Here is a 27515-nt window from a genome sequence, read left to right as displayed (position 1 = left end):
TTCATCACATTTTACCACACTACAAAAAGTTCCTCAGGTCTCCACCACCCATCCCACACCATGAAGCTCTCAATCATCGCTGCTCTTTCCGTGGCCGCTGCCGCCTTGGTTATGTCAAAAGGTAAGATCTTTACGTCTGTCTACGTGCATGTTCATGTTTGTGCCTAAATGTGTTGTATTTGTACACTACCCAAATATGCTAAACGCTCGATTTATTACCACTTTCCCTCTGTCTGTCATCTGTCCTCCTCAACGTTACCATCTTTATTTGATCTTTAGCTGCTCCAATCGTGGCTAAGGCGAGCGATGTCTCTCCTGTTGAAGCCAAATGCAGCGGCTTTCACTGCCCCCGTTCAAATACTTCTCAGAAATATGCTTCCAGCCAAGAGAAGGACACCCCTGTTGAAGCCAAGTCTCTTAAGCGTCCTTGCGGCTTTCTCTGTAGTAAGTCATAGAGGCGTGCCGCAAAGGGTTAGATTGTGAGACGCGTTATATCTTTTCTAGAATACAGGCAGTATTTAGACAAATACAAATTACAGGATGATCATGATTGGATGAGTTACAAAAAAGCCAAAGCATTTTAAAACTATTTTTAATAAATAAACTTAGTACAACTGCTAATTCTCAACTGACGCTGTGAATGGTTAGAACCTATGATCATAAGCTTTCCAATATTATAGTTATGCACTTCAATAATGATACAAAAGGTTTATGTCAGAGTTGAGGCACAATCTCTTATCTTGATCATCAGTTAATATTTTGCTAAATATAATAATAGCGAAGACGCCTTTGAATATGTCTTTATTGCCCTGGATTATTTGAACGGACGGTATATCCATATGGCTCAGTAAGGGCAAGCAGAATGTGTCTAGCCCGATTATTTGAGAGAAAGAGTAGGAATGCTCATACTATTCATCATTGGCACTGTTTTAAAGTGTGTGTATTCATTAGGTTATACTAGACAAGGGCATCGAATTATGTATACCAGTCCAGAAAATGTGGCCTTGACATGTTTGCGGGGAATATATTATCATAAAAGTTTTTAATATTTTTGGCTGATATATGTATCCCGGAGCCCTTTTCTTTTGAATTCATGGCAGGAAGCACGCAGCATTCATGTGCAAATTTACAGAACGCATTATACATATTTCATCCCGCATACACTTTACTTTCTCTTTCCTTTCCTTCTTTACCTCCGGTCACACCTCTACTTCTTGCTGGGCCATACGTCTTCTACTCTTATTCCCTCGCTGAGAAACTCTTTTCTTACGCTTCTCATCTCTCAGATCTGCGCATACCTCTCTGCTTTCTTTTCCAATACTTTAACGATTTAGGATATTTTGGCAATCGCTGCTTCTCTCATCCGTTGCCCTTGCTTGTCTTGATTTTTTTTTACTATTTGCCCCAGTAGCCAATGATGCAGTACCCACTAGCTCTTCAGCACTACTCTTCTCCCCTTTCGCCTGAACCCGACACTCCTATTCCTATTCCTCCTTCAGAGAATGAACCCAAAGTTACAAAAATCATCAACTGCCGCATTCTAAGGGACCATAAGATTGTAGAGAAAGATGCTATTTGGATCCAAAGCGGCAAGATCATCGACCCACACAAGTTCTTTTGGTACCAAAAGCGGCTTCCTGACGTAGTCCTTGATGCAGAGGGCCTCATTATCGCCCCAGGTTTCATTGAAGCCCAAATCAACGGTAATAAAAAAAAGGAAATAACAAGACTTATTTAATGCACATCCATTTCATCCACACCTGGCCGCTTGCTTTTTTTAGTAACAATTATATATGTGAAATAGTCCAATAAGCACGTGTTGGGCGCTGTATCTGGCAGCACTTTTTGATTTTGCGCTATAAGTACAGCACGGTGCGTTCCCTCTTCGCATAACGATGCTTGTCATTGGCCATGCTCTTCAGCATGATGCCGGTAGTAAACTTCGTCTAGTCCTCCTATTTACTTGTCTTGGCTCTTTCTCACTGTACCCTTGTATAATTCAATCAATTCAATGCTCCTGTCCTCACACACTTCTCATAGAACAAACAAACACACAATACCTAGTAACACTTAGTCGCCTCGACGGAATGGATTTTCTTTCCTCTCCTTGCCGTACAATCTTCTTTTTTTTTTGTTCTTATTAATTTTTAATAACAAGTGGTCGTCGCTGCAATCTTTGTCCTCTCCCCTCTCTCTACGCCTTCTGCGAATGTTTGGTGAACAGGATAGGCTCTTTCCCGAATTGAATGTTTATTTATCCAAGCATATTCCGCATTGCAGATATATAACATATACTATTCCCCAGATGTATTCTCTTCTCTCTGTTATTGTCCTTCCCCTGACTATTAGCGCCTTTTTTGACTTTTTTACTTTTATCTTAATTTTTATCAAGATTTTGTTGCATCGTTGTGTTCAGTTTGTATTGTTTGTGTCTGTTTGTTTGTTTATTATTTATTATGAGCACATTAGTAAGGTGCAATTCATTTTATTGCATCTGTAATGTTGTGTCCTCTTAATTCTGCATTATCTCGCCATGCAATGCTCATGTGTTATTTCACAGATGCACAAAGCCCTATAAACCACAAAGCATTCCTACAGTTATCGCACGTACTATGTTATATCTATATTGCTTTACTATTAAGCTTTGAATATCAACTAATGTAAAATCTGTCCACTCTCTATTCATTTGCATTAATGCAGGGGCGTTCGGAGTCGACTTTTCGGTGCCTATGGACCATGACATTTATGAAAAGGGTCTGCTGAAGGTCAATCGGGGCTTACTCAAGTACGGCACAACCTCTTACTGCCCTACCATCGTCTCCTCCAGCTCCTCGGTTTATCACAGGGTAAGCAAATAAATAACTTTGATCTTTGTTGACAGGTCGGATATTGTTTGTGATCATTCTATGCATCAATCAATAATTCGTCCTACTCACCCCCACATCCAACTTAACAAGTCTACGTGCAGTCCTTTCATATACACTCACACAGATATTTCTTGAATATGGACTATACCTTATAGGTTCTTCCACATCTCAAGCTCCGAGCTGGTTCAGCTGAGACTGGTGCCACGATCCTCGGCGCTCACGTTGAGGGACCCTTTATCAACAAGGCACGCATTGGGGCCCATGAGCTTAAAGTCCTTCAAGCGTCTGCGAATGACGGCTACAAAAACTTTAAGGAAGTTTATGGATTAGAAGGAGAGACACCTGAAGCCCAAAGAAAGCTGAGTGATAAGGACTTGAACTGCATCAAAATCATCACCTGCGCTCCAGAACTCGAAGGTGTCATGGATACTATCCCTGACCTTGTGAAGGCTGGTATCACTGTCTCCGTCGGTAAAGCCATATGATACGCTGCATGAACGGGTCTTACATTTTAATATGAATAATCCTAACACAAGTTTAACAATAATAATTATATTATTATTGCTTTAGGTCATTCCATGGCAAACATTTCGCAGGCCGAGCGAGCCGTAGAGAATGGTGCGACTTTTATTACGCACTTATTCAATGCTATGTCCCAGTTCCATCATCGTGATCCTGGTGTTATTGGATTGTTGGGTTCTCGATTAGACCTGCCACGCCCATACTATGGTCTTATTTGCGATGGCATCCATGTTCACCCAAACTCTGTCAAGATTGCGTATGACTCACACCCTAAGGGCGCCATATTGATCACAGATGCCATGTCTGCCATGGGCCTCCCACTTGGCAACTACCAGCTTGGGAACATGAGTGTCACAAAAGAAGATGATCGCGTGTATATTGAAGGTACCGAAACGCTCGCTGGAAGGTATGTGTTTGAGTTATAGTTTGCATCAGGCTGTTAAAAGGAAAGAGAAATAGAAGAGATGAATGGAAGGATGAATGGGAACGCGTGGCAGTGTGTAACCAAGAAAAGGGCATGGAGCAGAATGAAAGGAAGTGCAGGGAGTATATATATACTGGGCGAGATGTTTATACCTCGTTTTGATCTTTCGTTCAAAACTATTTTTTTCCTTACACATGGCGGCTATCACAGAGCGTCAGATGGTATCTACACCCATCACCTCACTCATGCCCGCAAACATAATGAGGAGCGAAATGACCATCGACTTAAGCATCTTGGTGACAAAAGTGCTGAGGACTTGAAGCTGGATTTAGATCGAAAATCTGCTATTGAGGCAGCTGCAACCAGAGTTGTGAGCCCCATATCTCCATCGGATGAAGGCTGTATCGAAGTACACGATGATGGCTTTCTCCCTACGCCCCCGGGCTCGACGCCACTGTCTCCGCTCAAGATGACTCCAGGCTCTTCCAGTGATATTCACCAGCTCCCACCCTCTGAGTTCTTTTACTCTTCTCTCAGCACCCAGACTACGGCTCACGGATGGGAAACTTCTACGACTCACTATACCCATTACCATGAATATGACGAGCATGACGTTTATGAGCACTGCGAGGAACATGAAGGTTCAGAACACAGCCTAAGAATCATCACACTTCACCTTACGGACGAAGATGATGACGATCTCGATGGGGTCTCCATGGTCGACAGCACTGGGACCCGAGAGACATTCACGCATGATGAGAAAGGGCCCGAGCTAGAGCAGTTAGAAAACCAAAAGCATGACCCTAAGGACCAAAATCAAGATAGGGGTCATCTTCATTACTACGACTATCAAGCTTCCGAAGCAGCAGGTCATCAGCTTGGCAGTAAAGATGTTCAACGGGAAATGAGCGACTGCGGATGTCATCCTCCTAACGGCAATAAGGATAGGAATGAGAACCAAACCCAGATGGATGTCATCAAAGCATGTACTGATCTTAATGCCGACGGCGATCTCTGTTGCCCTTCTTCTAGTGTGATCACTCTGGATGCATGCGTTCGCAATTTTATCAAATTTACCCATTGCTCGTTGGTCGAGGCTCTCGAGGCCGTAACGCTCCATCCCGCAACCCTACTAGGCATTCAAGACACCAAAGGTGTAATCAAGCCTGGCGCGGACGCTGACTTGGTCTTCTTGTCAGACGACTTATATGTAAAGCGAGTTTTTGTTGCTGGCGAGGAAGTCGACCTGAAATCGATAGATGTTGAGGCTGTAGAGAAATTTTGAGGCTTTGTCTAATGGTTTATCTTCAATTTTCATGATTCTTTTTCCCCTTTCCAACACGGTGTGCCTTCTGTGTTTGCTTCAAAACACTTTTATGTGTAAAAAAGTTAAATTGAATAAATACTTTCACTTTTATTATAATTTATTATTTATACTGATTGATCGCGCTTATCATACTGGTGTCGAATTCAACACTCAAGATGCTATTGCAAACTAAGAATGCTTTATCCTACATGTATAAAAAGAGGGAGAGAAGAAAGACTTATACTACTAGTATATCAGTTAATGATCGTCAAAGAACTAGGTTGCATGATATGTGCCAACTAGGCTGAATTTTCCTGAAATCAAATCTGCATACATCACGTACTATTCACAATGAAGAGTTGCTTATTCTATGCATCTTAGCCATCTCATGTTTAATGGGGCGTTGGTCCTTGCATTTTTTTTTTTTTTTTTTTTTTTTTTCCTGTTAACAAGAACCCACAGAGGTGTTAGTCCTTGCATTTGTCTCGACAAGAGAAAATTCTTTTTCCGTTTTATCATGAAATCTTGTGCAACAAAACGTGCCTGTGCCACAATCGAGATATCATATAAAAATAAAGTGTTTTTGTGCATAGTCCTGATTATTACGTGACCTGTTTATTTGTGAATATATGAAGAGCGTACCGAACATTTGCTTAATATATGTCTAATGTCCTTACTGAATAGGGGCGTTTTAAGGGGATAACGATCGAAACTTTTTTTTGTTTTTGACATTTTACTACGTTTCCGTTGGTTTGAGTGGGTGAGAGAGATCAAAGTTCCGATAAGATCAAACAACGGAAGGCGTGTGGCAGAGCCTTGCAGCTCTCAAAACCTTCTTACTGTGGGCAATTTAGATTTATTTGTTCAATCAATATTCAGTTGCAAGTTGAATTCTGTTATGCGTCTGATTGTCATCAAAGTGCCAACGTGTGTAACAAGGAGCATGAATCTTTCTTTTGAAGATTACTGAACACCTTTTGTAAGGTGTAATAGCTCCTCCTTCCATCCAAGGCACAATCGTTGTGCTCTTTGCTTCTAGAATTATATACATGTACTATATACTGTTCATGAGTCCCTCTTTTCTCTGCTGTAAAGTAACACAAATGGTATCAAGAATTGTTGCTGTAGAATGGATGGATACATTTGTAATATATATATCACTATTAATTTTTTTTCTCTTTTTTTTTTTTGTGTCTATGTTTTTTTTTCTTTTCTCTCTCTTTTTTCTTTTCTTTTTTTTCTCTTGTATGCTTACTAATTTATTTTGAGTTTGCATCCTGGTAAAGAGATTGACGGCTATCTCACAAAAGGAATGTTTCTTGGTATATAAAAGAAAAAGTTTCTCCATGATGATGACCTGTACGACCAATGTGAGAGGTCATGAGGAAAAGATATGAAAATAATGTTTGTGGGTTCATCCAAGTTGAAAAACGACTTGTAATTCAGAATGAAGGAAATGAATAGCATTCCTTCTATCTCTTTTATGATAATGTTGGCAATGGTCGTCCATGGTCATCTGATCAAGTTACAAGGTTGATTTTTTGCAACAAATACAAAAAGGCTCGCGAAAACCCACTGTAAATACACATGTAGATCCTCTGAGTAAAAAAGCAGGACATCATGTACATGTACTGTGGTATAGACATAATTATTAAATCTTCCGTTATCAGTTCAGTAATCTGTGCATTGTTTACATAAAGTATTTCCTCTCATTTTATTTGTGCCTTGTGGGGCATTATCTGTATGGGAGACATGAATACGCAGCTCACGCGTGGAGACCAATTGAATCGTGGAATTTTAAATAAGAAGTGTTTCTACTGCCCTGTCACAGTAAAAACAGTGCATATTTATTGGACAACTTTCCCCCGTTTCTCTCCTTTTCTTCTTCCATCATCTCCATTCTCACTCCTCATTCCATCCTCCCTTTTCCTTTAGTCCTCTACTCTTTACCTCATTCTCTCTCTTTTTTTATCTTGTATTCCTTCATTCTTCTTTCATTCACCCATTCTTTTATTAGCCATGACTGCCACCTTTTTCCAAGACATCGTCCAACAGTTCGTTCTCTCTAAGGAGCAGGTCCAGAATATCATCAATGGTTTGACTGAGGAGCTTGTCGAGGGTCTTTCCACCAACGACCCCAAGAACATCACCCAGCAGCCTTCTTTCATCACCCGTCTTCCTACTGGTAAGGAGACTGGCCTCTATCTTGCTATCGACATGGGCGGCACGAACCTGCGTACTGCTGCAGTTCACTTGCTCGGCGACGGACAGGTTGGTGTCACCATGGAGAAACACGAAATCACCCAGGAACTCAAGACTGGAACTGGTGAAGCGATGTTTGACTGGATTGCTGATTGCACTGCTGCACTCTTGAAGACCGTTGCCCTTGATATGGGCAACGCTGAACTTCAGATGGGCGTCACTTTCTCCTTTGCTATCCAGTAAGTCCTTTTGCTTTAATTTCTGTTTTTGTTTTCCCTTATTTTGTTTTGTTTCAAAGGAAGGAAACAAATTCTAATCGATTCTTTTTTTTCCATTGCTAAAAAAAATTAAACAAAATTAAATAGGCAAACTGCCATTAATCGCGGCAAAGTTTTGGCCATGGGCAAAGGCTTCAACCTTTCAGACGTGATGGGAAAGGACCTTAAGGATCTTCTTGAGGATGGATTTACCCGCAAGGGTCTTAATGTCAAAGTTTCGGCTATCATCAATGACACTGTTGGAACCCTTGTCTCCCATGCCTATGTCTCCCCCTCGACCAAGATCGGCGTTATCCTCGCCACTGGTACCAACGCTGCCTACATTGAGCGTGCCTCAGAAGTGTCCAAGTATAACGGTCCTCCCTGTGACCAGATGATTTTGAACACCGAGTGGGATGCCATGGGTAAAGCCTCATACCTCCCCCAGACCAAGTATGATAAGCAGATCGATGCTGTGTCCCTTGTCCCTGGATTCCAGGAGTTTGAGAAGATGATTTCTGGCCTCTACTTGGGAGAACTCGTCCGTTTGGCCCTTGTTGATCTCATTGAACAGAATGCCATCTTTGAATTCTTGGGTGGCAAGGTCCCTGAAAGCCTTAGCCACCGTCTTGCCTTCAAGACCTTGTTCATGTCGACCATTGAGTCCGACCATACTCCTGACCATACCAGTGTTGATAAAGTCTTTAAGACCAGCTTCGGTATTGAAGGCTTGACCAGCCAGGACCGCACACGTGTCTATGAGTTGGTTCATGCTGTTGGAAAGCGCTCTGCTTTGATGACTGCTGCTGCCTGTGTTGCCCTTCTATACAAGGCTAACGGTGCCTCTGTCCAGCTGGATGACCCTAACGAAATTACCACGATTGGCATTGATGGATCTGTTTTTGAGAAATACCCTCATTTCTCTCATAGTATGATGGAATCTATGACTGAGATCCTGGGTCAAGAGCGCGCTTCTCGTATTCGCCTCGAGCTTGCTCGCGACGGTGGATGCATTGGTGCTGCATTGGTGGCCATGGTTGCCCATAATGGTGGTGCTGTTTAAAAAAAAAAGAAAAAAAAAAAAAAAGAAAAAGGCCAGCGGTATATAATGAATTCAATAACCTTTGTCTATTTATTTCAACCTCCATTTATCCTTCCATTCTCCCGTAAACCTGTACCATAATTGTCTTCTCAATACAAAATAAAAAAGTAAAAAAAATAGACAGTGTACAGACTGGAAAATAAGCACTACGCTGCTAATACACTAAGAGATTTTCCGCAATAAGATCGATAATAGTGTTCTCCTCAGATCTAGTTGATATATTTATGCAGCAAAGTCATTCAAAATGGTCGTTGCTTTTAGGATCACTGTAAACTGTGTTCGAAGTATTGTTGTGTTTAGACATTACGTCCATCCGATATCCCGCATAGCAGACTATCTTCAAAAGGGGCAAATAGATTTTAATGTAGACTATCTTCAGGATCTCTCCATAGCATTTGACGACGTTTAATCGTATTTGCCACTTAGTCGATCATCTCTAAATATATCTTTTACCCTCAATTTATGTTCAGGACATTATTAGCGTGGGAATATTTAATATGCGCGGGTCAATCTGCCATTTGCTTTTCTACGCGCTTCGCTCTCTATCACAATCATACTTTTCAATCTTTTATATTACACACATCGTTTTACCATCTCCCTCAGTCCTCTCTCTGTCACTTATCTGCTAATTTCTTTTTCACGTTCGCCCTCAACTAATTATCAAGGTAACGTGTTCTCAAGTAACCACGAAGTTCGATTGGTTTTGCATTCACATCGAGCCATTGCTATCATGCCCAACCTATATTTCTGCAGGACCGAAATAAGATCGTTGGTTTGCAGGATGTACGTGAAGAAAGGTTAGACAAGGTCGAGAGTCGGCTTTCCCAGAGAACTCCCTATTATTTCTCTGATGAGACTCTTATCTCCTATTTATGTCCATGTGAGTAGCCTCCTAAGTAATTGTGTAAGGTATAGCGGTCTACAAAATTCAAAGCTATCCACTCATTTCCTACAGCGTGGACGTGTTCGGCACTGCTGGCCTGGGAGTATCGCAATATTAAGTATTGACCTTTATGATATTTGAATCCAACGTGGCTAATAGAGACTTGGAGCTGACACCGCCACAGCTTCTCGCATGAGGTTAGCCGATGGGCAGTGTCAATTTACATCTTCTATGTATCATTGGATTGAGTTGTGTTTTCACCGTGTACCACTTATACATGCAGCTATACTAAGAGGCGTTATCAGCAACAGAATATGAGATCCCGAGAAGGCAAACTGAGTTTTACCAAGAGCTTCATAGATATGGAAGTTAAAACTGAAAACTACACTTATAATGGTAAAATAATACATATCGGCATAATACTATAACCTCGGCATTGGTGGCGAAATCGTATATATATATCTCCTCAAACACAGAAGCAAGGAGTTGCAAATCAAAAAATGGACCATATTTAAATCATGAGGATTTCAACATGGGGCAAAGTCTCAGAAGATTTTTTTTTTTTTTTTTTTTTTTTTTTTTGATAACAAGGACCCACGAGGTCATGTAGGATTTATTTAGATGTTAGCTCTATAAATGGGTTGCCCCATTACTGGGGTCGCAAATAAAGCGGTATCCAATAATCGGCCGAAGCCGCATCGTCATACTGCCACAGTACTACATCCTGTTCATAAACCACGTCAGCATTGAGTAGACTTCCTTGGTCCCAGAGGACCTGTGGCACGGCTCTACTCCCTACTTGGCCTGTTGTGCGCGAAGGTCATCCTTTAGCCGCTGTCCTCAATCATCAAAAATTTACAGCTTTCCAGGCGCTCCATAATCGCCAATTCCACCTGCTGCCGGTAGCTTGCCGCCACTCGCCGGTCTGCCTCAGTCCTGATCGCCTTCACATCTGCTGTTCGTCGTTGTCCCTGGTGAGAGCCAAAGAATTCACCTCTGCTACGTCTGTGCCTCCCAACACAGTTGCGTCCCGGCTAGACAGGGGGGTGCCCTGACGAGTATACTACTCAGCCATTGGGTTATATGGCTCAATTCCACGCCACGATCTGCTGCGCCCATATGCCTCACAAGCCAAGGTAACTAGTTTATACCACGTGATTGTACATTTATATACTTATCAATGTCTAGAGTACTCACCAACCATCAAGAAGCCCGGCTAACTCAATCGGTAGAGTGTCAGACTTTTAATCTGAAAGTTGCGGGTTCGACCCCCGCGTTGGGCGATACTTTTTGCAAAGTCATGGAATTCTCATCCTTATTTTGTTGCAGTCTACTTCCCTCGTCCACATTTTGAGGCTGCCTTTTTGTTACTAATATCTTCTGAGACTTTGCCTACCGCTTTATTTGCGACCCCAGTAATGGGGCAACCCATTTATAGAGCTAACATCTAAATAGATCCTACATGACCTCGTGGGTCCTTGTTATCAAAAAAAAAAAAAAAAAAAAAAAATTATACTTTCTCTCTGAGACAGCTTAGTGTTCTCCGCTAAGGCTAAGATCGTGGGTGCACTACCCTAAGTCGCCTGGCTGGCCACACGTCTTAGGTATATATTCCACCCCCCAGCCGAACCAGCGGTACATCTGGCAGCACATCCCCCATCCACCCACTTGACTAGGACGGCGATGATCACAAAGTTTGACGGAGTCCAAAGTAGAAATTTCAGACCAATTCCGCAAGATTTGGGTCCACATGCCAGTGGATTTGATCGAATAGAAAAAATTAAAAGTCGTCCTTAGCTAGAGTCGGCACGCCAGCCTCCGCGGCTTTTCACGGGCGCAACAGGCCACATCGGAAGGATGGACTTCGAGTACCGATCACGGTGTACATTGGTAGAGAAAAACATGGATACGAATTGGCTCTTCACAACCATACCGTGCGAACTTTGAGAGTTTCGCTTGTTTCATAGTTGAGGGGGATATCATCAATTTAGAGCGAGATTATGAAATAAAATCCCTCGCCTCTGTGGGTTCTTGTTAACACGAAAAAAAAGAAAAAAGGCGTGGAATGGAGCCATATGCATCGCAAGAGGTACGAAAGGGGCCGAGTCCAGCAGGAAGCAGCCCGTAGGGAAGCTCGCAGGGAAGTCCATGAGAGAGTACACCAAGAACAAAGACGACGAGAAGCAGCCAAACGTTCAAGAAGAAGGACACAGCTGCGCACCAGCATACGAGGATGAAGTGAGCTCAACGGAGAGGCCCTCGACAGACGGTTACGTAGGATGGCACAAGAGGATTTGGACTCTGTTCCGACAGCGAGTAATAAAGCACCTCAAGCCAACGTTAGCCTAGGACTAGCAGACCACACCGGAGTCGTGGTACCACAAGATGCCATGGAAAGAATTCTAAGGCAAAGAGAACGGTTAGTAGGAAGGGAGAGAATCTCTTTATTCTCTGATGGATCGTTAGAGAATGCAGGAAAGGGCTTAGCGCGGATGGCCTTTGGAGTTGTTGCACAGGAGAATGTGGACAAATACACAGCAGTAATAATTGGGAAAGCTGATGGTTATGCCTCATCCACCAAGGCAGAACTGGCAGGTCTATTCGCAGCAATACTTATTAGTCCAAGGAATGTACCAACAACAGTCTATGTAGACAATATGGCAGTAGTTACGCAGTTCAAAACCCTAGTGAGTGGAAGAGAGGGATGCATGGAACGACAACGGCTTCACTCAACCTATGCTATATGGTGGGCAGCAGTTTATAATTCAATCGTTCGACAGGGCCGAAAAGTCACCGTAGTCTAGATTAAGGAACATGCAGGCAACAAAGGCAATGAAAAGGCTGATCAGGCAGCCAAGGAGGGACACTTTAGTGAACTGTGGAAATTGAAGGAACAGGAATACAATGACTTGAGATGTCACGCTTTCTTCAATGGAGACGTAATAGAGGACGACCTTTCGCCGACTCCTGAAACTACGATCTGCTGTCAGGACGAATGCGACCTGGAGTGTGCAGAACAGGACCAGCGCTACATCACAGATTGGAAAGAGATTGATTGGAAAGCGACTCTGCACATTATCCACGACGGTAACACCCCTATCACAGATGACAAGCAGTTGGAAGGGTGGACAAGAGGATTGAGAATATCAATTGCGACGGACAAAGGGCTCTAACGAAGGAGAGAAAACTTTGGGAGGACAAGTTGCGTCGAGCACAGGCATTAGGACAGAAACAGATTGGCAAGGGACCAATGTTCATGCCAGCAAGCGAAGAGGTGATGGAAAATAATAACTGGAAGTTGAAAGATAAGTGAGAATTGAATGTGGATCGCAGCACCACATTATCCAAGTATTTATTCATTCATTCCCTATATATAAAATTGAGATCCTATTTATGTGGGCTGGAGGGCTGCAGTGTTAGGAATGTAAAAAATGTTATCCTTTTGTACGTCTACATTTGTACGTGTGATCAGATACGAAATATGCAACAGGTGAAATGGGCGTTATTGGAGGGCATGTACATTGGAGCTGCTGCAAATTGACAGGCGGGCGGATTATATTACGTCGATGAAGAGGATGAAGATGGCGACGGCGAGAGAGCCATCAGGACAGACCAAGACCTTTATCATGGATTGGTGCCGAAAGACATGGTCAAGAATTGGAAAGATACTTTCAAGACAACCGCATCCATTGCAAAATATGCGGTTTGCAGATTTATCAAGCTATCGAGGAAATCGGAAGGACTGAGATTGGAACAGACGCTGTAAAGTCACTGTTGACTGGGAAAGAACTAAAGGCATCACCTCTATGAGCAAACGCGCCAGGGGACGCACCTGTGTTGGGCAGCACAGACGTAGCAGAGGTGATTTCTTAGGATCTACTTTAAGACAACGACGAGCAGCTGACGTGAAAGCGATCAGGACGGAAGCTGACCAAAGAGTAGCAGGGAGCTGTCGGCAACAATTAGAACTAACAATAATGGAACGGCTGGGAGGGTGTCGTTTTTTGATGACTGAGAACTGCGGCTAGAAGATGACTTTCGCGCACAACAGACCAAGTAAGGAGCAGGGCTCGTCATAGGTTCCGTAGGGACCAAGAGTTACCACTCATGCTGACGTGGTTTGTGAATAGGATGTTGTACAGTGACAGTTTAACGATGCGCTTAAGACCGATTGTTGGAAAACGCTTTATTTGCGCCTCTAGTAATAGGGCAACCTATTTATAGAGTCTATTTCTAATAAGCCCTCACGACATCGTGGGTCCCAGTTATCAAAAAAAAAAAAAAAAAAAAAAAAAAAAGTAGGATGGAGCCATATGCATGCGCCAAGAGGTGACTTGAGCAACGGATATGGATCTATGGCAGCAGAGGGCTTTTGTCCTTGTAGTTTGGAAATGGTTGTGCATCGCGGCAAGCGCTGTCCAGGACCTGTGTTAGACCCACCCACCACAGACAAGGTTTTGTTACAAAGCTTATTAGGACAGCGGCAGTTGACAATCCTGGAATAGGTGGAAGCGATCTCTTCCCTGTAACAGCGTGTTTTTGACTAAACGTAATGGTGAGCTGTGGCAGCTGTGGCGCAGCACCCGGAGGACTTACCGAGGGAACGTGATTAGATTTATGGCGACTGTAAAGCGGTATATTTTGGTGGATGGAGCATCAAGTATACTTTCGATTAGATAGCTCTTCACTTTTACAGTGATGTTCGACTAAGGCGACATATTTTCATAAAAACCTGTGTTTTGTGGAGTCTAATCGGATACCTTTGATGGCGAGCATAACTCTCTAGTAGCAGCCATCCTTGAAGGCAACACTTTTTATACTGTGAATTCAAGCTTGATCAAAAGGCAGATCACCAGCAAGGCAGGTTGCTCATAGTTCAATAAACTGCGGCTTCTACAGCTTAAAAGGCCGCCTGGGTAAACTTACATTCATTGGAGTTGATTAGTAGCCACGCTGGAATGGTAAAGTGAAAGCCAGTGTCGATATTCTCAATTGCCCGATCTCTGAAACGTTGTACTTAAAATATTTCATGTAGATAGTATAAGCCAATGCCGCGAAAACAAGAAAGGATAAGAAAGACAGCGGGTTTTCTTCTTTATTGTACTGTTTCCTTTGTGTATGTGCGAAGATGTATTGGCGAACGAATCAAGGATGCAAGATATATTGTGGGTTGATGTCGGTTTCACACCGTGGCAATGGTTCGTCCACAATTTGCTCCGTTAATGCGAGCGCAACTGATTAAATCAAACAAATTAAGTAGGTTTAAAGACTAGGATCGAAGCAAACAAAGCAAAACAAAGTAAAGAGAAACACTGGAGACATGACACTCTACCTGTTGCTACTGGAGGACGACCGATTGACTTGTTATAGGTATTAGTCTTAACTAGATATTTATCATAATATCTGTATGAAGGGAGACAAGTAGCGTACTGATTAATATCTGTCAGTATTTTTATTTTATTTTAAAATAATTAGAAATGTTCCTACCCTCGGCCATGACCTAACCGCGTCCCTGTCCGATCAAATGCTAATCCAGGCATAATAATCAAGTCCAAGCTATGGGATGTATCCAGAGCTGAATAAGAATACGAGGTTGATAGGAATATCGTAAATATAATGGAAAAAAGTCAATACACGTCTTCAATCTGATAGCTTCTACAAGGAACAATATGATGGTTCTTGTCATTTACCATTTTCTCTGATTTCATCCATCCTTGGCTCTGGGATATTCCAGTTGTTTTTAGGCAGAGATACAAAATCCTCCCAGGACTCAACCTTGACCATATCCATGTCCTCACCCTTACATCTGGGGACATAGCAAGTTTTACCTTTTTATTTTGTCGCGATAAATATAAAAAAAAAGTTAAGAGCAAAAAAAAAAAGTTCGTGTCAAGGCTCGGATCTTTTCTTTGTTGTTATTGGTTAGGTATGCGCTAGGTTAAAAAAAGGCATTTCACTCACTCTGGTCCAGGAGTGTTCGGATAATATCCAGAGTAGAGATTTCACCATGCATGCTGATGTACACGCTAACATTCTGGCTATCCTTAAATATGGACATATTGATCAGCTTTTCTGTCACAATCGCAGCTAGGTTATCGGCGAATAAAGATAAACGTGCGAAACAAAGTGTACATCTTTTAGTAAAACAATATCAAATATTGATGAATGTCATGGAAGATGCCGGTTGCTTGAGTGACAGTATAGGCATGTGTTACTATGAAAAGCATCTTACACTGACGTCTGATCTCTTCTGACGAAAGAAGAGCGAGCCTCTGCCGCATGTCCTTACGGATGTTATTCTTTAATGTGCGCAATGCCGGATTCATCTTGAATGAAAAGTAGAGACAAGCAGGCAGTACCGTAATGGAGGACAATATATTTTACTGAGTACAGAACATCTTGGCCCGTGTGACGTCTCTCTAGGATATGTTTTATAATAATTGAGAAGTGAACCGAGAAGGAAACGAGGGCCAGAGCTGCATAGTTACTCAAACACGATCTATTATCAATGTAGCTGGGATTCATTCCTCTTATTATTTAATTTAGATTAATGTTTATCTGGACATGTTTCCTTGACGACGTTCTAGGTCAGGTTTGAGGTGATTGTTCTGAAATATTAGACCACAAGTGTATAATATATATATATATACACTTGCCTTCTCTTTCAGGAAGAGGAAGAAAGAGATCGCCCGAGAGAAGCCCAACAGGGTCCTCCTTCCCCAGGTCGGGTTGGGAGCCATACTTGTATTTTTAGCGCGCTCTTGTTCGCAAACCATTAATTTGCTAGGCTATGTGAATGTATATACACTTTTGGTAAAAGGTTGTGGTGGAGCCAAAAAAAAAAGCCCAAGAAAAGGAAAAACAAAGACAGCTCTGTCGCATATTTGTGTTTTGTCAAATAAATAAACACATTCCAACTGCAAGATCTCATTTTTGCTATTTATTATTATTCTATTTGAGTACATGTAGCTATTATTATAAATACAATTACGAGGAAAGTGTAGTGTGCATTGTCAAACGTGGGGGACCATGCACACAAAGTGGTCGCTCTTAATGTTCAATATCTCTTTAAAAGCCGTTCCGTTTCTTCTTTCAAATCTGTATACAGTTTATCAAGCTATCCGAAAATCTCCCCGGTTCTTCTCAAGTTCATATCGAATCTCACTTTAGTCCCAGCTGACTGACTCCAGTAAGACTCCAGGCACAACGTGGGCCTTGATACGTCTATCGTTGTTTCAATCCTTTTCTCAGAATTGTCACCTCAAATTGGATTCGGTTAAATAAAAAAAAGACCCATCGCTCTTTTTATTTTATTTATCTATTTAAATGGCATGCATTGCTGTGTCAATCAAGGCTACGAGCTTGAGTTCAGTGGCTACCATCCATAGGCAATGGCTCAATGACATTATTCTAAATGACTGGATGGCTGGGATTGTACAGATGTATGAGAGATATGAGAGAAGGAAAATAAAAAAAAAAAAGAAGGAGCCAAAGTTTGCCATGAGGTCTACTGGCTTCCTGTTTTGGTTCTTTTCCCTTGTCTTTTGCTCTGCATTGCTTTTTTAGTTTTAAGATTGTTGTCTGCAATTCGTCCGACGTCCCCCTTTTTTTTTTTTTTTTTTTTTTTTTACCTCTTTCATTACACCTCACCTTTTTGTCATCTCTCCTTTTTTTTTCTCCAACTCTCTGGTCGGTTTGTGAACGACTTTTTCCTTCCTTCTCTTCCTTCCTTCCCTTCCTTCCCTTCCTTCCCACTTGTTCCTGTCAAATAGGATATACACTCACACATCTTAAACCGACATATCAATTGCTTGCTTCACCTCCTTGCTCATCTTCACCTCCACTCTTCCTTCCCCCCTACTCCTCAATTGCTCATTTAAACAATTGGTGTTGTCCTTCATCTCCCTCTTTCTCTCTTTCTCTTTCTCTCTCTGTCCTTTTCTCTCTCAATCTCTCTCTCAGCTGTTGTCATTGTATGTTGGACTTGTCTGTGTCTATGTACCTGTTGTCTCTATTGCTCATTATTTCTCGCTCTGTCTCTTCTTTTTTATTTTTTTTTCTTTATCTTTATTTTTATTTTTATTTTTTATTTTTATTTTTATTTTTTTTTTGAGTCTCTGCCCAGATAAAATCTGGTTCCGACCATTTCTTTTAATTCCACGAACAGCACAGCACTTTTTATTCATTCTTGTTTAATTCCATTTGTCTACTCGTACAGGATTTGGAATTCTGTATAAAAAAAGAGGTGCAGGCTATAGTCGTGTGCCCCCTTGGTAGCGATTCCTTTGGAGGGATCAGTGTTTAAGAATAACTTTGATGCTACTGAAATTTCCATCAGTTAACGCAATACAAACACAAACACAGATCCTTTGTGAGCGAAAACAAATATATTCAAATATAAAATAAGGGTGCACATAAAAAGATATTACAGTAATGCTTTAAAAAAGAGGTTATTACTGTGGCCGAAATTAGGGACTCTCTCTCTCTTTCCTTTTATCCATGAACTACGCTCTCCGCTGCGTCTCATCGTGTATGCTCCTTACCCCACTTTTCCTGTTTCTCTTTTCAAAATCATTATCTGTTATTTCTTGTTTCCTTTGTGAGCTTGGTCTTCAATCTGATACTATCCGCACTCACTGCTAATTGAGTGTGCATGAAGTTTGGGTTGACGTCCACAAGCGGCAACAAGGCTTGGGGCACAGAGAGAGAAAAAATGAATTAAGCTAATCTTGGGCACATAAAATCAACGTTCTTCTTTTGAGATCTCGTCAGTAATTAACTCCGCTCCCAACCTTTTGCTCTGGCACTTACGAAACTATAGAACTATAGACAGGCTTTCGATCCACAGTATGAACATAGACGTCAGCCTAATCCATATCGCGATAATCATAATCTAAACCCCGTAGTAGAATACCAAATCCTCCTTCCTGATCATTCTTATTCTTACAGTAACCTCTCTGTTCACTCAAGCTGTTATACAACCCACAGATCTTCTCCGGCTCCATTTTCTTCATCTAATTCCAGTTCAGTGCCATTGCCCATAGGGCTCACACACGACGATCTTTATCACTCGGACTGCCCCCATTATCCCCAAGGAGCCTACAACCACAGCAGCAACAACAACCTCTTGATCGACAGGAATACACCCATTGCCTTTTGCACTCAATAACGGCCTATATAGAAGAGATTAGGAACCATTCACTCGATATCATATCCACATCGACCGCATCATCGCGGCCAAAGACGACGTTGCCCAGTTCAAATGCAGCTGCCGCTATGGGCAGTGATGATGGCAGTAATATGTACTCCAACCCTTGTGCTGAGGGCGATTTCATTGTTCGAGCATTACACGAATACCATTCAGACAGCGTGGGACATTTGTCCTTTTCACAATTTCAATATATCAAAGTTAAGCAGTGCGAGCAGTCCGGATGGTGGTTTGGCGAGAGCGAGAACAATCGAGGGTGGTTTCCTAGCAATCGCGTTGAAAGGGTTGATCCTGTATACGAGACCGAGGTAAATGGATGTATTTATTCACAGTCTGAGTGATCCTGTCTTACCATGCCATATTTATCACCCAAATAGGAGATTGACCCAATGTCATTGACTAAAGTACCATACTAACATGTGTTCCAATACTCCTAATTAAAATTGCTTCATTTATCCTCTAGTATCTTTCCCGCCCGACTTCAGTAAGCTATTTTTGTTGTTAAAAGAAGTATGGTAGTTAGAGATTGAGATGATGTTGTATTCAATGAAGTTGACATTTTACTTTTGACGATTTTTGTTGTTGTTGCAATAGATCACATCAGAAGATTATGACCAAATCAGGACAGGACTGGATGGCGTGGAAACGCAGTTTTTGGGCGAGCCCATGGTAGAATCAGTACCGGACAGTATGCAGATGGATTGGGGCGTGATGAGCTCGCCATCAATTGGATGGACCCGACCTGGCCAGCTCGCTTTTCCATCGAGCCAGCTTGCTGTGCCATTTTCATACTATGGATTAGACGCTTCTGCAATGGAGATGGATGGCGACTTTTTTTATCAGCAAGCGATATCTTCTGCAGCAGCCATCAACAGTGATGCTACTTATGCATACTCAGACTTTGTGGGCGAAGTCGCACTGTACGTCAGAGAGCTCAAAGAAGCAGCCCAAAGAGGAGATATTGATCGATATCAACCTATTGTAGCCAATATTATTTCGTGTGTAAAGGCGCTTTTGATCTTCACTAACACCATCGCACGTGAGAGTGAGATTCTGCAGACATATCCAGAGTTAGCAGGCTCAAGGAGGGATATTCTTCGTGCACTCGGGAAGTTATATTCAAAATGCAGAGTTGCAAATGGGTCTCAGGCACGAACAACATCGAGGCAGCGCCAATTTGCTGTTGAGAAGCTCTCAATTTTTGGTGGTCAGGTCCTGGATGGTATTACAGATTTTGCTACTCATGCAAGAAGGATTGGACTGCGAATCAGGTCGGGAGCTACATTTTCAGCTAGAGGAAGTGAATTTGACATGTTTCTCAAGTCTCCCAAAGATTTCGACAACATGTCTTCTTCATCCTCCACATACACACGATCGCGTCGGCGTGTTTCTCGTGTTAATTCTGCAAAAGGATACAAATCGTTCAATGCTGTCCGACAATTGAAAATGGAGCACCAGCAGAAATATAATACGGCCAAGAGGGCTATTGAACACTCCCTTATGAATTATATGGAGTGTTTGAATAGTGGCGGAAACGAGATGCCACTGGACCATATTATGGTTACCACCATTCAGTCAGCACAAGCTGTAGAGATGTTCCTGATAAGCGCCGAGGAGATGAAAGCAAGGACAAACACGAAGGAGGATGGCGACTATGCTGAACACAAAATGCATCTTTCATCTGCATTGAATGAGTTGCTTATATATATCCAAACAGTGGAAAGCGCACCTGTGGGGAGTCATAAATCCGAGACCGTACTGACCAGGTTTATGAACATCACATCGGAGCTATTTAAGTGTCTACTCGATATGGAAGGCTATCCCAGAACCAATAGTACCACTAGTCAGGATTTATCATCCCTTGTAAAACGAGTTTCAACTCCGAAAAACTCATCTGCAGAGCTAAAAGTCGGCTCCATACCGGAGTCAACTGGGGATGAAGCAATGCAGGACTCTCAGTTGGACTTTAGCTATTCCGCAAATACTGTACCATCACCGTCATTGTCGCCACGACAGCGAGGTTCGGCATCTCCGAAGGCAACTCTCAATCGAAAATTTGGGTCCGCCACTTCTCTTAATGAGCGTTATAAACGACAGTCAGAAGGAAAAGGCTCTCCACGCCCATCATTTTATGATGAAGACGATGATGTAGAAGTTGGTGCTAACCGCTCGAACCATGACTCTGCTGTTGTTATGACGAATCTTAAGAGCGCTTCACATGACGGCTTGACCAATGCTTCAAAGATACCGCCAGTACACAGTTTAGAGTCTGGAGAAGAGCGCGATGATGTTAGATATAAGGCATTTTCAGGTATATATGTCTTACAAGCATTTTGTTCTCTTCTTTCACTTATGTCTCGCATACCAGTTACTAACATTTGATTATCTTTAACTTTGCTTATATTACTTCTGCTGCCATAGCTACAAGCAGACTACCATCACAGCCGTATCCACAGGAGGGAAACAAAAGGACTGAGCAAGAGATCGAAACCGCGATGAAGAGTGCTGCCAGGGTAGCCACAGAGATTTTTATCCCTGCGCAAGAAGTATCGACGATGAGAGAAGAGTCACTTATACCATCATCTCACACTACATATGAGACATTTGATTCCGATGCAAGAACTTCGTCGGCCTCAACCCTTCGGGCTCGCAATTTCGATGACAAGGTTTCTAGAGGCCTCAAAGCCAGCAACCCTGCAATATCTAGAACCTCAGAGGACCGCAGACGTGAAAGATCCAGTCAAGGCAGTAACGCCCGGCGGTCTATAGAGACTGAGAGGGCATTGGCACAGAGCCGGGATGTTATAGGCCTTGGTGTCAGCGTACCTACAGATCTTCACTCCAAAGCATCTTCTTCATCTCTTACCTCTGATCATGAGTCGAGGATCTCACGTACCCGAAGTCCAGTACCATCGGTTTCACCTAGACTGGAGCCATCGAGGCGGCCAATGCGGCCAGATTATTCACCTAACCCAAGTAGTAGCCCAAGCATCCGCTCTGAGTCAAGAGCATCTGCAAGGGGCGATAACGCTTTTAACATTGCTTCTAACTCAGCTACAATATCTCGATCGAGAAGAGGCTCACTGGCCTCAATTCGCTCCGAAGAATCAGAGGGCAGGCCACTAGACGATGGTCGGTTGAATAAGGAGAGTGACCTTAAAACAGGAGCAGACACAAACCGTAGTTCGAGTAGCACAGTATCTGCTACCCTCCAGTCAGAGGTCGCTACTACCCAGATGAAAGATGAGGAGTTACTTTCAAGACTTTCGACTCCAACGACACCTCACATTCAAACTTTTGGTACCGATGGATCAATTCCTTATCGACCCGGTAAAAGTCATCACCGAGAGAGTGTGATGTCTAATGCAAGCGTCGTCACAGAGAGTAACATGCAGTCCCCTAGAGCTGGCGCTATGAAATTACGCCCATCTTCTCCTGCAATGCGTGGTCGAGTCAGTCATGAATCTTTCATGAGAGGGCGCGCGTCAATTGAGAGCACCATGTCGATGGATAGGCACAATCAACTATCTTCCTCCACTAGAATTGGGACTCAGCCATTAACTTATCGTCAGCAACGACAAAACAAGGTTGGTCAAGCTAAAATTAGGGTCAGCGAGGAGTATAAGCAGAATGGAACGGTATCAACATCGGCGCCTTCTAGTGCACCTTGGTACCTTGATAACGACTATGAAGCAGATGAGGTCTTATATAATGATAATGGCACGTTGGTGGCAGCCACATTTGAGGCGTATATTGAGATGCTTACATCTCACAAAACAGCTCCAGGTATATATTAATAGTAACACTATAGTGTGATGAGGCCTATATCCATCAATCTGCTAGCTTTTTATTTTATTTTATTTATTTACTTTTTTTATGAACTTGCTGGTGTATAAATAGAGCCAGCATTTGTCAACACATTCTTCTTGACATTCAGACTATTTACAACTCCAGTGGATTTGGTACAAGCTTTGGTCAAACGGTTTGTCAAGGCCCCTCCACGGGAACTTACGCCTCATGAGGTTTTAGCCTGGCAACATCAGAAACAAGAGCGTGTTCAAAAAAGGTAAGAAAAGAATTTGCTTTGAGGTTTAATTTAAAAAACCAGCTGACATTTTAACAACATGCTTCATTAATTCCAGGGTACATATCGCAATCAAGACTTGGCTTGAGGGATATTGGGTATCTGAGAAGGATCGTGATGCATTTAATCCAATTATGGAGTTTGTAAAGCATGAAATGATGGAAGCTGTGCCTGGGCCTGCTGGCCGACTTTTGGATGTGTTGAATCAATGGGTATGTTCTTAAACATTCCTGGAATATGCTCGCAGCTTTAAGAGTAGATAAAACGCGCTTTGCTTATACGTGTATGCTTTTTTTTATTATTTGTTTATTTTTTCTTTTATTTTTTTCTTCTCTCTCTCCTTCTCTTTCCCTCCATTTCTTCCTTCAGGTTACGAGGCGAAAATCGCTTCATCTCAGTGGTTCTAATAAGATGCTTAGTAAGTCGCGTTCCCACGAAAGGATCGATCAAGTGGCCCAAGATATCGACGCTAGTGATATAAACAACCCTCCCAACGGTAGCGGCGAGGGTTATTCTGGCAGCGGTAACAACAGTACCAGTGATACCAGCAGCCCCACAGTTGCTACTTCTACTTCAAAGCCATTTGCTACCCTTAAAGAGAAATCATCAATGGAGCAATTCAAGCGAGCAAGCAGGAGAGGACTTGCAGGCACATTCAACCGAGAGAGTCTTCATATTCGAGGTCCACCCGTGCCTTTAGTTAGTAAAGCCTTACTGAATGCATTGGCGAATGACCAGCTGATGAGTAAAATCCCTGTTACGGATATCAAGCCTGTAGAGTTGGCACGCCAGTTGACGATCATGGCCAACAGGCTGTTCACAGCCATCCCATATCTGGAATTATTTGAAAAGGAAAGGCCTAATTGCTCTCGGATGGTCCAAGCATCAACCAAGGTACAAAATAGAATGAAGATTAAGAGTAATTTGTAGCTAGTTTTTATTTTTTATTTTTTATTTTTTTTTCTTCAACAATTACTGATTTTACTATATTGTTCATATATTTATAGATCACGAATTGGATCACAGATACAATTGTGGATGAGCAGGATGTCAAGAAGCGCGTCGGTGTTGTAAAGCACTGGATTGAAGTCGGAGAAGAATGCTTGAAGCTCAATAATTTTGATACTTTAACAGCCATTAGCTTCGCAATCGAGTCGACGCCAGTTCGGCGTCTTCAGAACACTTGGGAGGTAATTTCAAATATCAATATTATTATGTTTATGGTTAGTAGCGCATATATTGTGCTCCCTAACTCGTATTAACGGCTTTGAATTGCCTTGAATTCAACACAGGGTATCAGCAAGTCATACATTGAGCGGTCCATCCAACTCAAAAAGATGATATCGAATGAATACAACTATAGTGTGTATCGAGCAAAACTCAAGACCGTGCAGGCTCCTTGCATCCCATTCTTGGGACTATATTTTACTGTCATCGCATATATCGAGGATGGCAACTCTATGTATAAAGAGGTCAATCCAAATATAAATCCAATTGAGTCTGCGCCCAATTCTTCATCAACCTCAACATCAGAAACAGCAGCCTCAATACCAACATACGACGCATCTTCTACAATGGAAACTCAGAACGCTATTCCTCCTACTGCTCCTATGCCTACCAATCCTAGGAAATTACTTCGCTATGGGCGATTTGCACAGCTTGCGAGAACTGTACAGGAGTTCCGAGATTTCCAGGGCATGTACGAACTGCTGGAGGTACCACGATTACACAGCTATATCATGAAGTGTATGGAAAACCTGGATTCGGAGAGAAGCTGGCGAAAAAGCCTTGCAATTGAACCACGTCGGCCTGCGCCTGGTGTAGCAGCTGGGGGACCCAATGGAGTTGGTAGCTACGGAATTGCTATAGGAGGCTTATCTAGTGGAGGTCCTATTAATAGACCCGGTGGCGTTGGAGGCAAAGGGTTGTTCAATGGAGGTTTGGATGTCAATAATGGTAGTAGCAGTATGCCAGCAAAGTTGAATAAGTTCTTCCGGAAGAGCACGAGACACGAACGTTCATAATCATTTTCATTTTCATTTTCATTTCCTTTAATTGTCTGCTATCATTTACTTTTTTTTCCTTTTTTCTTTTCCTATTTGCCATTTTATTTTAGAATTATATTATTGTACTATACTATAGTTTAAAGTCGGCAAGTGTAGAGAGCGGTTTGAACTGCATTAATAACATAAAACGAACCGACATGAGTTATTTATATTTTGTTTGCATATTTACAGTTGCTTTGAAGATGATGGTGTTGATGTTGTTGCTGCAGCAGTTGCTATTGTATCTGCAGCTTCAGAAGACGAGGTCACTGGATCCAAGTTCCTCAGCGATGAAACTCCAGAGCCCACAGTTACTTCCCGCATGGGGGCAGTAGCGTTTAGACCGCCATTGCTGTGGTTCAAAGCTACGAAGCAACTGATACTATGGTTTGTGCATTCCTTGCCTGCCAGTTGTGTTTTACACACATGAGAATAATTTTCATAGATTCCTAGACGGCCTTCATCGCGTTTAGGGGCAGAGATTATGTGAATTGACGAATCCCCAACTACAATGTCAGGATTAATATTAGAGCTCCCTAGGCTCTCAGTCGTGATATCGACTTCGCTTGTGAATGGTGCTGGAGGACGGTAGCTGACAGGACTCAGCATTGAGCCAGAATCTTCATCTCCTGTTTCTGTTACTCCTGTCCCAGCATGAGCAACAGCAGCCCCTGCACCTCCTTGCAGACGTCGACGGGTATTTCGACGACGGTACGCAATAACACCAAAAGTTAGACCGACGATTAAGGTCAAAGGAACGAGAATAAATGCGACGATAGTGCCAGGGGTTTGGCCATCCTTTTTGGGGTTGGCAGGCTTGTTAACAATTGAGCGGTTGACAGAAGAGCCGTTTGGAGGAAGTGGGATGTTGGGGCCTATTGGGATATTGGATTTTCCCGCGGACTCTGAGTCAGAGGAAATTGGGGCAGTTGATATAGCCTTGCCAGGCTGGGATATGGAGTTTGTAATGGTTTTGGTGGCAGGGCTGGGATTGTTATTGTCTTCCTTGGGCTTAGTAGCACTAGGTTTATCACTGTCGTCTTTGGCATTGTTTTTGTTGGACTCATCACCTCTATCAGCATGTTTCCCGCTCTCTTTTTCACCCTTGGTTGGTCGACGCTCCTCATCGACTGAGCTGTGTTCTTCATGCCCCCCTTCCTTTAATGATTCGTGCTCTCTTTCCTTGGGGGTTTTATGCTTGCCGTCCTTTGACGACCCATGCTTTCCATCCTTTGACGATCCATGTTTCCCACCCTTTGATGATCCATGCTTCTCACCTTTTGGTGATCCACGCTTGCCACCCTTTGATGATCCATCCTTTCTACCCTTTGATGACCCATGCTTTCTATCTTTTGACGACCCATGCTTTCTACTCTTTGGTGACCCATGCTTTCCATCTTTTGATGGCTCATCCTTCCCGTCCTTTGTTGATCCATGGTTACCATCCTTCGACGATCCATGCTTCCCATCTTCCTCTAACCCATGCTCCCCATTCTTGGTTGGTTCGCGCTTCTCCTCGGCTGATCTGTGTTCTTCATGTTTCTCTTTCTTTACTGGTTCGTGCTTTCCCTTCTCAGATGGCTTATGCTCCCTATCCCTGGACGATCCATGTTTACCATCTTTTAACGACCCACGCCTTTTATCCTTAGCTGCTTCATGCTCCCCGACCTTAGGTGACCTATGTCTACTATGTCCTGCTTCACTTGCTGGTTCGTGTTTTCCGTCCTTCGGTGACTCATGCACCTCTTTGCCCTTGGGCGGACCATCCTCCTCATCCTCTACAGATTTTCCCTTATCTTCGACAGGTTTTTCTTCCTCATCCTCGACGGATGTTTCTTCCTCATCCTCAACAGGGTTTTCTTCCTCATCCTCAACAGGGTTTTCTTCCTCATCCCCAAATGGTCCATATCCTCCATTAGCTTTATCACTCTGCTCCTCTAAAGGGCTACTGCCATCTTCATGCTGACTGTCTTCTTCTTTTCCCTTTCTATGCTTATTGCCACCCCTATCTTCTGGCTTCTCTTTGTCGTGGCCAACGTGCCCGGAGTGCTCATATCCATAGTCGTGGTCATCAGTACTACTATGATCCTCATGTCCATGACTGCCGTTGCTATTGTCATTGTGATTTGGGTCATGCTCGTCTTCACTGTTGGAAGCCGTATTATGGTGTCCTTTTCCGTGAGATGAACCTTGATTATGGCTATGCCTAGAGTGTTTTTGTTCGCTATGCCGTTGATGGCCTTGGTGGCCCTTGTTGTGACGGTGCTCCGAGTTTGAATGGGTTTTCTGGACTGTATGATAATTATTATGGGAGACTGGGCGGTAACTTTCGTGGTTGTCGTTGTGAATATGGGGCTTTTTACGAAAGCCATCATGACGACGAGCAATGATAGCTTGGCAGCCGAGTTCATGGCGTCTGTAGGTATGCGATATGCGTGTAAAGCAGCTTATACTTCTTTCGGCCATGGCCACATCATGACCGAGTGAGGTATGATTAGAATCTGGGGTAACAGAAGTCATTGTAGGAATAGGGTCAAGATAATGCTAAATGTATAGGGACCGAATATTGTAGTAGTATTAGTTGGTAACAATACAATGAAAAAGATAGCACCAAA

General features: G+C 42.8%; 5 protein-coding genes and 1 non-coding gene across 6 annotated transcripts; 4 read left to right on the top strand and 2 right to left on the bottom strand.

Annotated features, from left to right (window-relative positions):
- Window positions 1-22: 22 nt before the first annotated feature.
- On the top strand, window positions 23-5098 carry BCR41DRAFT_382006 (hypothetical protein; the record flags this gene model as incomplete). Its single annotated transcript, XM_022027341.1, has 6 exons — window positions 23-121; window positions 1500-1703; window positions 2701-2846; window positions 3023-3338; window positions 3438-3795; window positions 4846-5098. The coding sequence occupies exons 1-6, from the start codon at window positions 61-63 to the stop codon at window positions 5096-5098; spliced, it is 1338 nt and encodes a 445-aa protein (XP_021877431.1). The 5' UTR covers window positions 23-60.
- Window positions 5099-7138: 2040 nt separating this feature from the next.
- Window positions 7139-8641, top strand: BCR41DRAFT_400299 (hypothetical protein; the record flags this gene model as incomplete). Its single annotated transcript, XM_022029133.1, has 2 exons — window positions 7139-7560; window positions 7687-8641. 2 exons carry the CDS (start codon window positions 7139-7141, stop codon window positions 8639-8641), a joined length of 1377 nt encoding a protein of 458 aa, XP_021877430.1.
- Window positions 8642-10773: 2132 nt separating this feature from the next.
- Window positions 10774-10846, top strand: BCR41DRAFT_t127. Its single transcript has one exon. It is a non-coding gene; the product is annotated as a tRNA-Lys (tRNA).
- A 3862-nt stretch (window positions 10847-14708) lies between these two features.
- On the bottom strand, window positions 14709-15889 carry BCR41DRAFT_400297 (5-formyltetrahydrofolate cyclo-ligase-like protein; the record flags this gene model as incomplete). The annotated part of the gene is made up of 6 exons (XM_022029132.1): window positions 14709-14797; window positions 14896-14966; window positions 15051-15138; window positions 15254-15391; window positions 15525-15650; window positions 15796-15889. The coding sequence occupies 6 exons, from the start codon at window positions 15887-15889 to the stop codon at window positions 14709-14711; spliced, it is 606 nt and encodes a 201-aa protein (XP_021877429.1).
- Window positions 15890-18613: 2724 nt separating this feature from the next.
- BCR41DRAFT_172074 (hypothetical protein) lies at window positions 18614-25097 on the top strand. Its single transcript, XM_022019706.1, has 9 exons — window positions 18614-19079; window positions 19235-19255; window positions 19366-21082; window positions 21193-22557; window positions 22672-22837; window positions 22914-23067; window positions 23225-23749; window positions 23863-24045; window positions 24148-25097. Exons 1-9 carry the CDS (start codon window positions 18840-18842, stop codon window positions 24877-24879), a joined length of 5103 nt encoding a protein of 1700 aa, XP_021877428.1. The 5' UTR covers window positions 18614-18839; the 3' UTR covers window positions 24880-25097.
- Window positions 25087-27420, bottom strand: BCR41DRAFT_425269 (hypothetical protein; the record flags this gene model as incomplete). Its single annotated transcript, XM_022030562.1, has 1 exon — window positions 25087-27420. One exon carries the CDS (start codon window positions 27418-27420, stop codon window positions 25087-25089), a length of 2334 nt encoding a protein of 777 aa, XP_021877427.1.
- Between the last annotated feature and the right edge of the window lie 95 nt (window positions 27421-27515).

The sequence above is a fragment of the Lobosporangium transversale genome, assembly GCF_002105155.1.
Source record: "Lobosporangium transversale strain NRRL 3116 chromosome Unknown BCR41scaffold_47, whole genome shotgun sequence".
In the NCBI taxonomy this organism is placed as follows: domain Eukaryota; kingdom Fungi; phylum Mortierellomycota; class Mortierellomycetes; order Mortierellales; family Mortierellaceae; genus Lobosporangium; species Lobosporangium transversale.
Note: the sequence above shows the minus strand (reverse complement) of the source record. Positions and strands in the feature narration are given on the sequence as shown.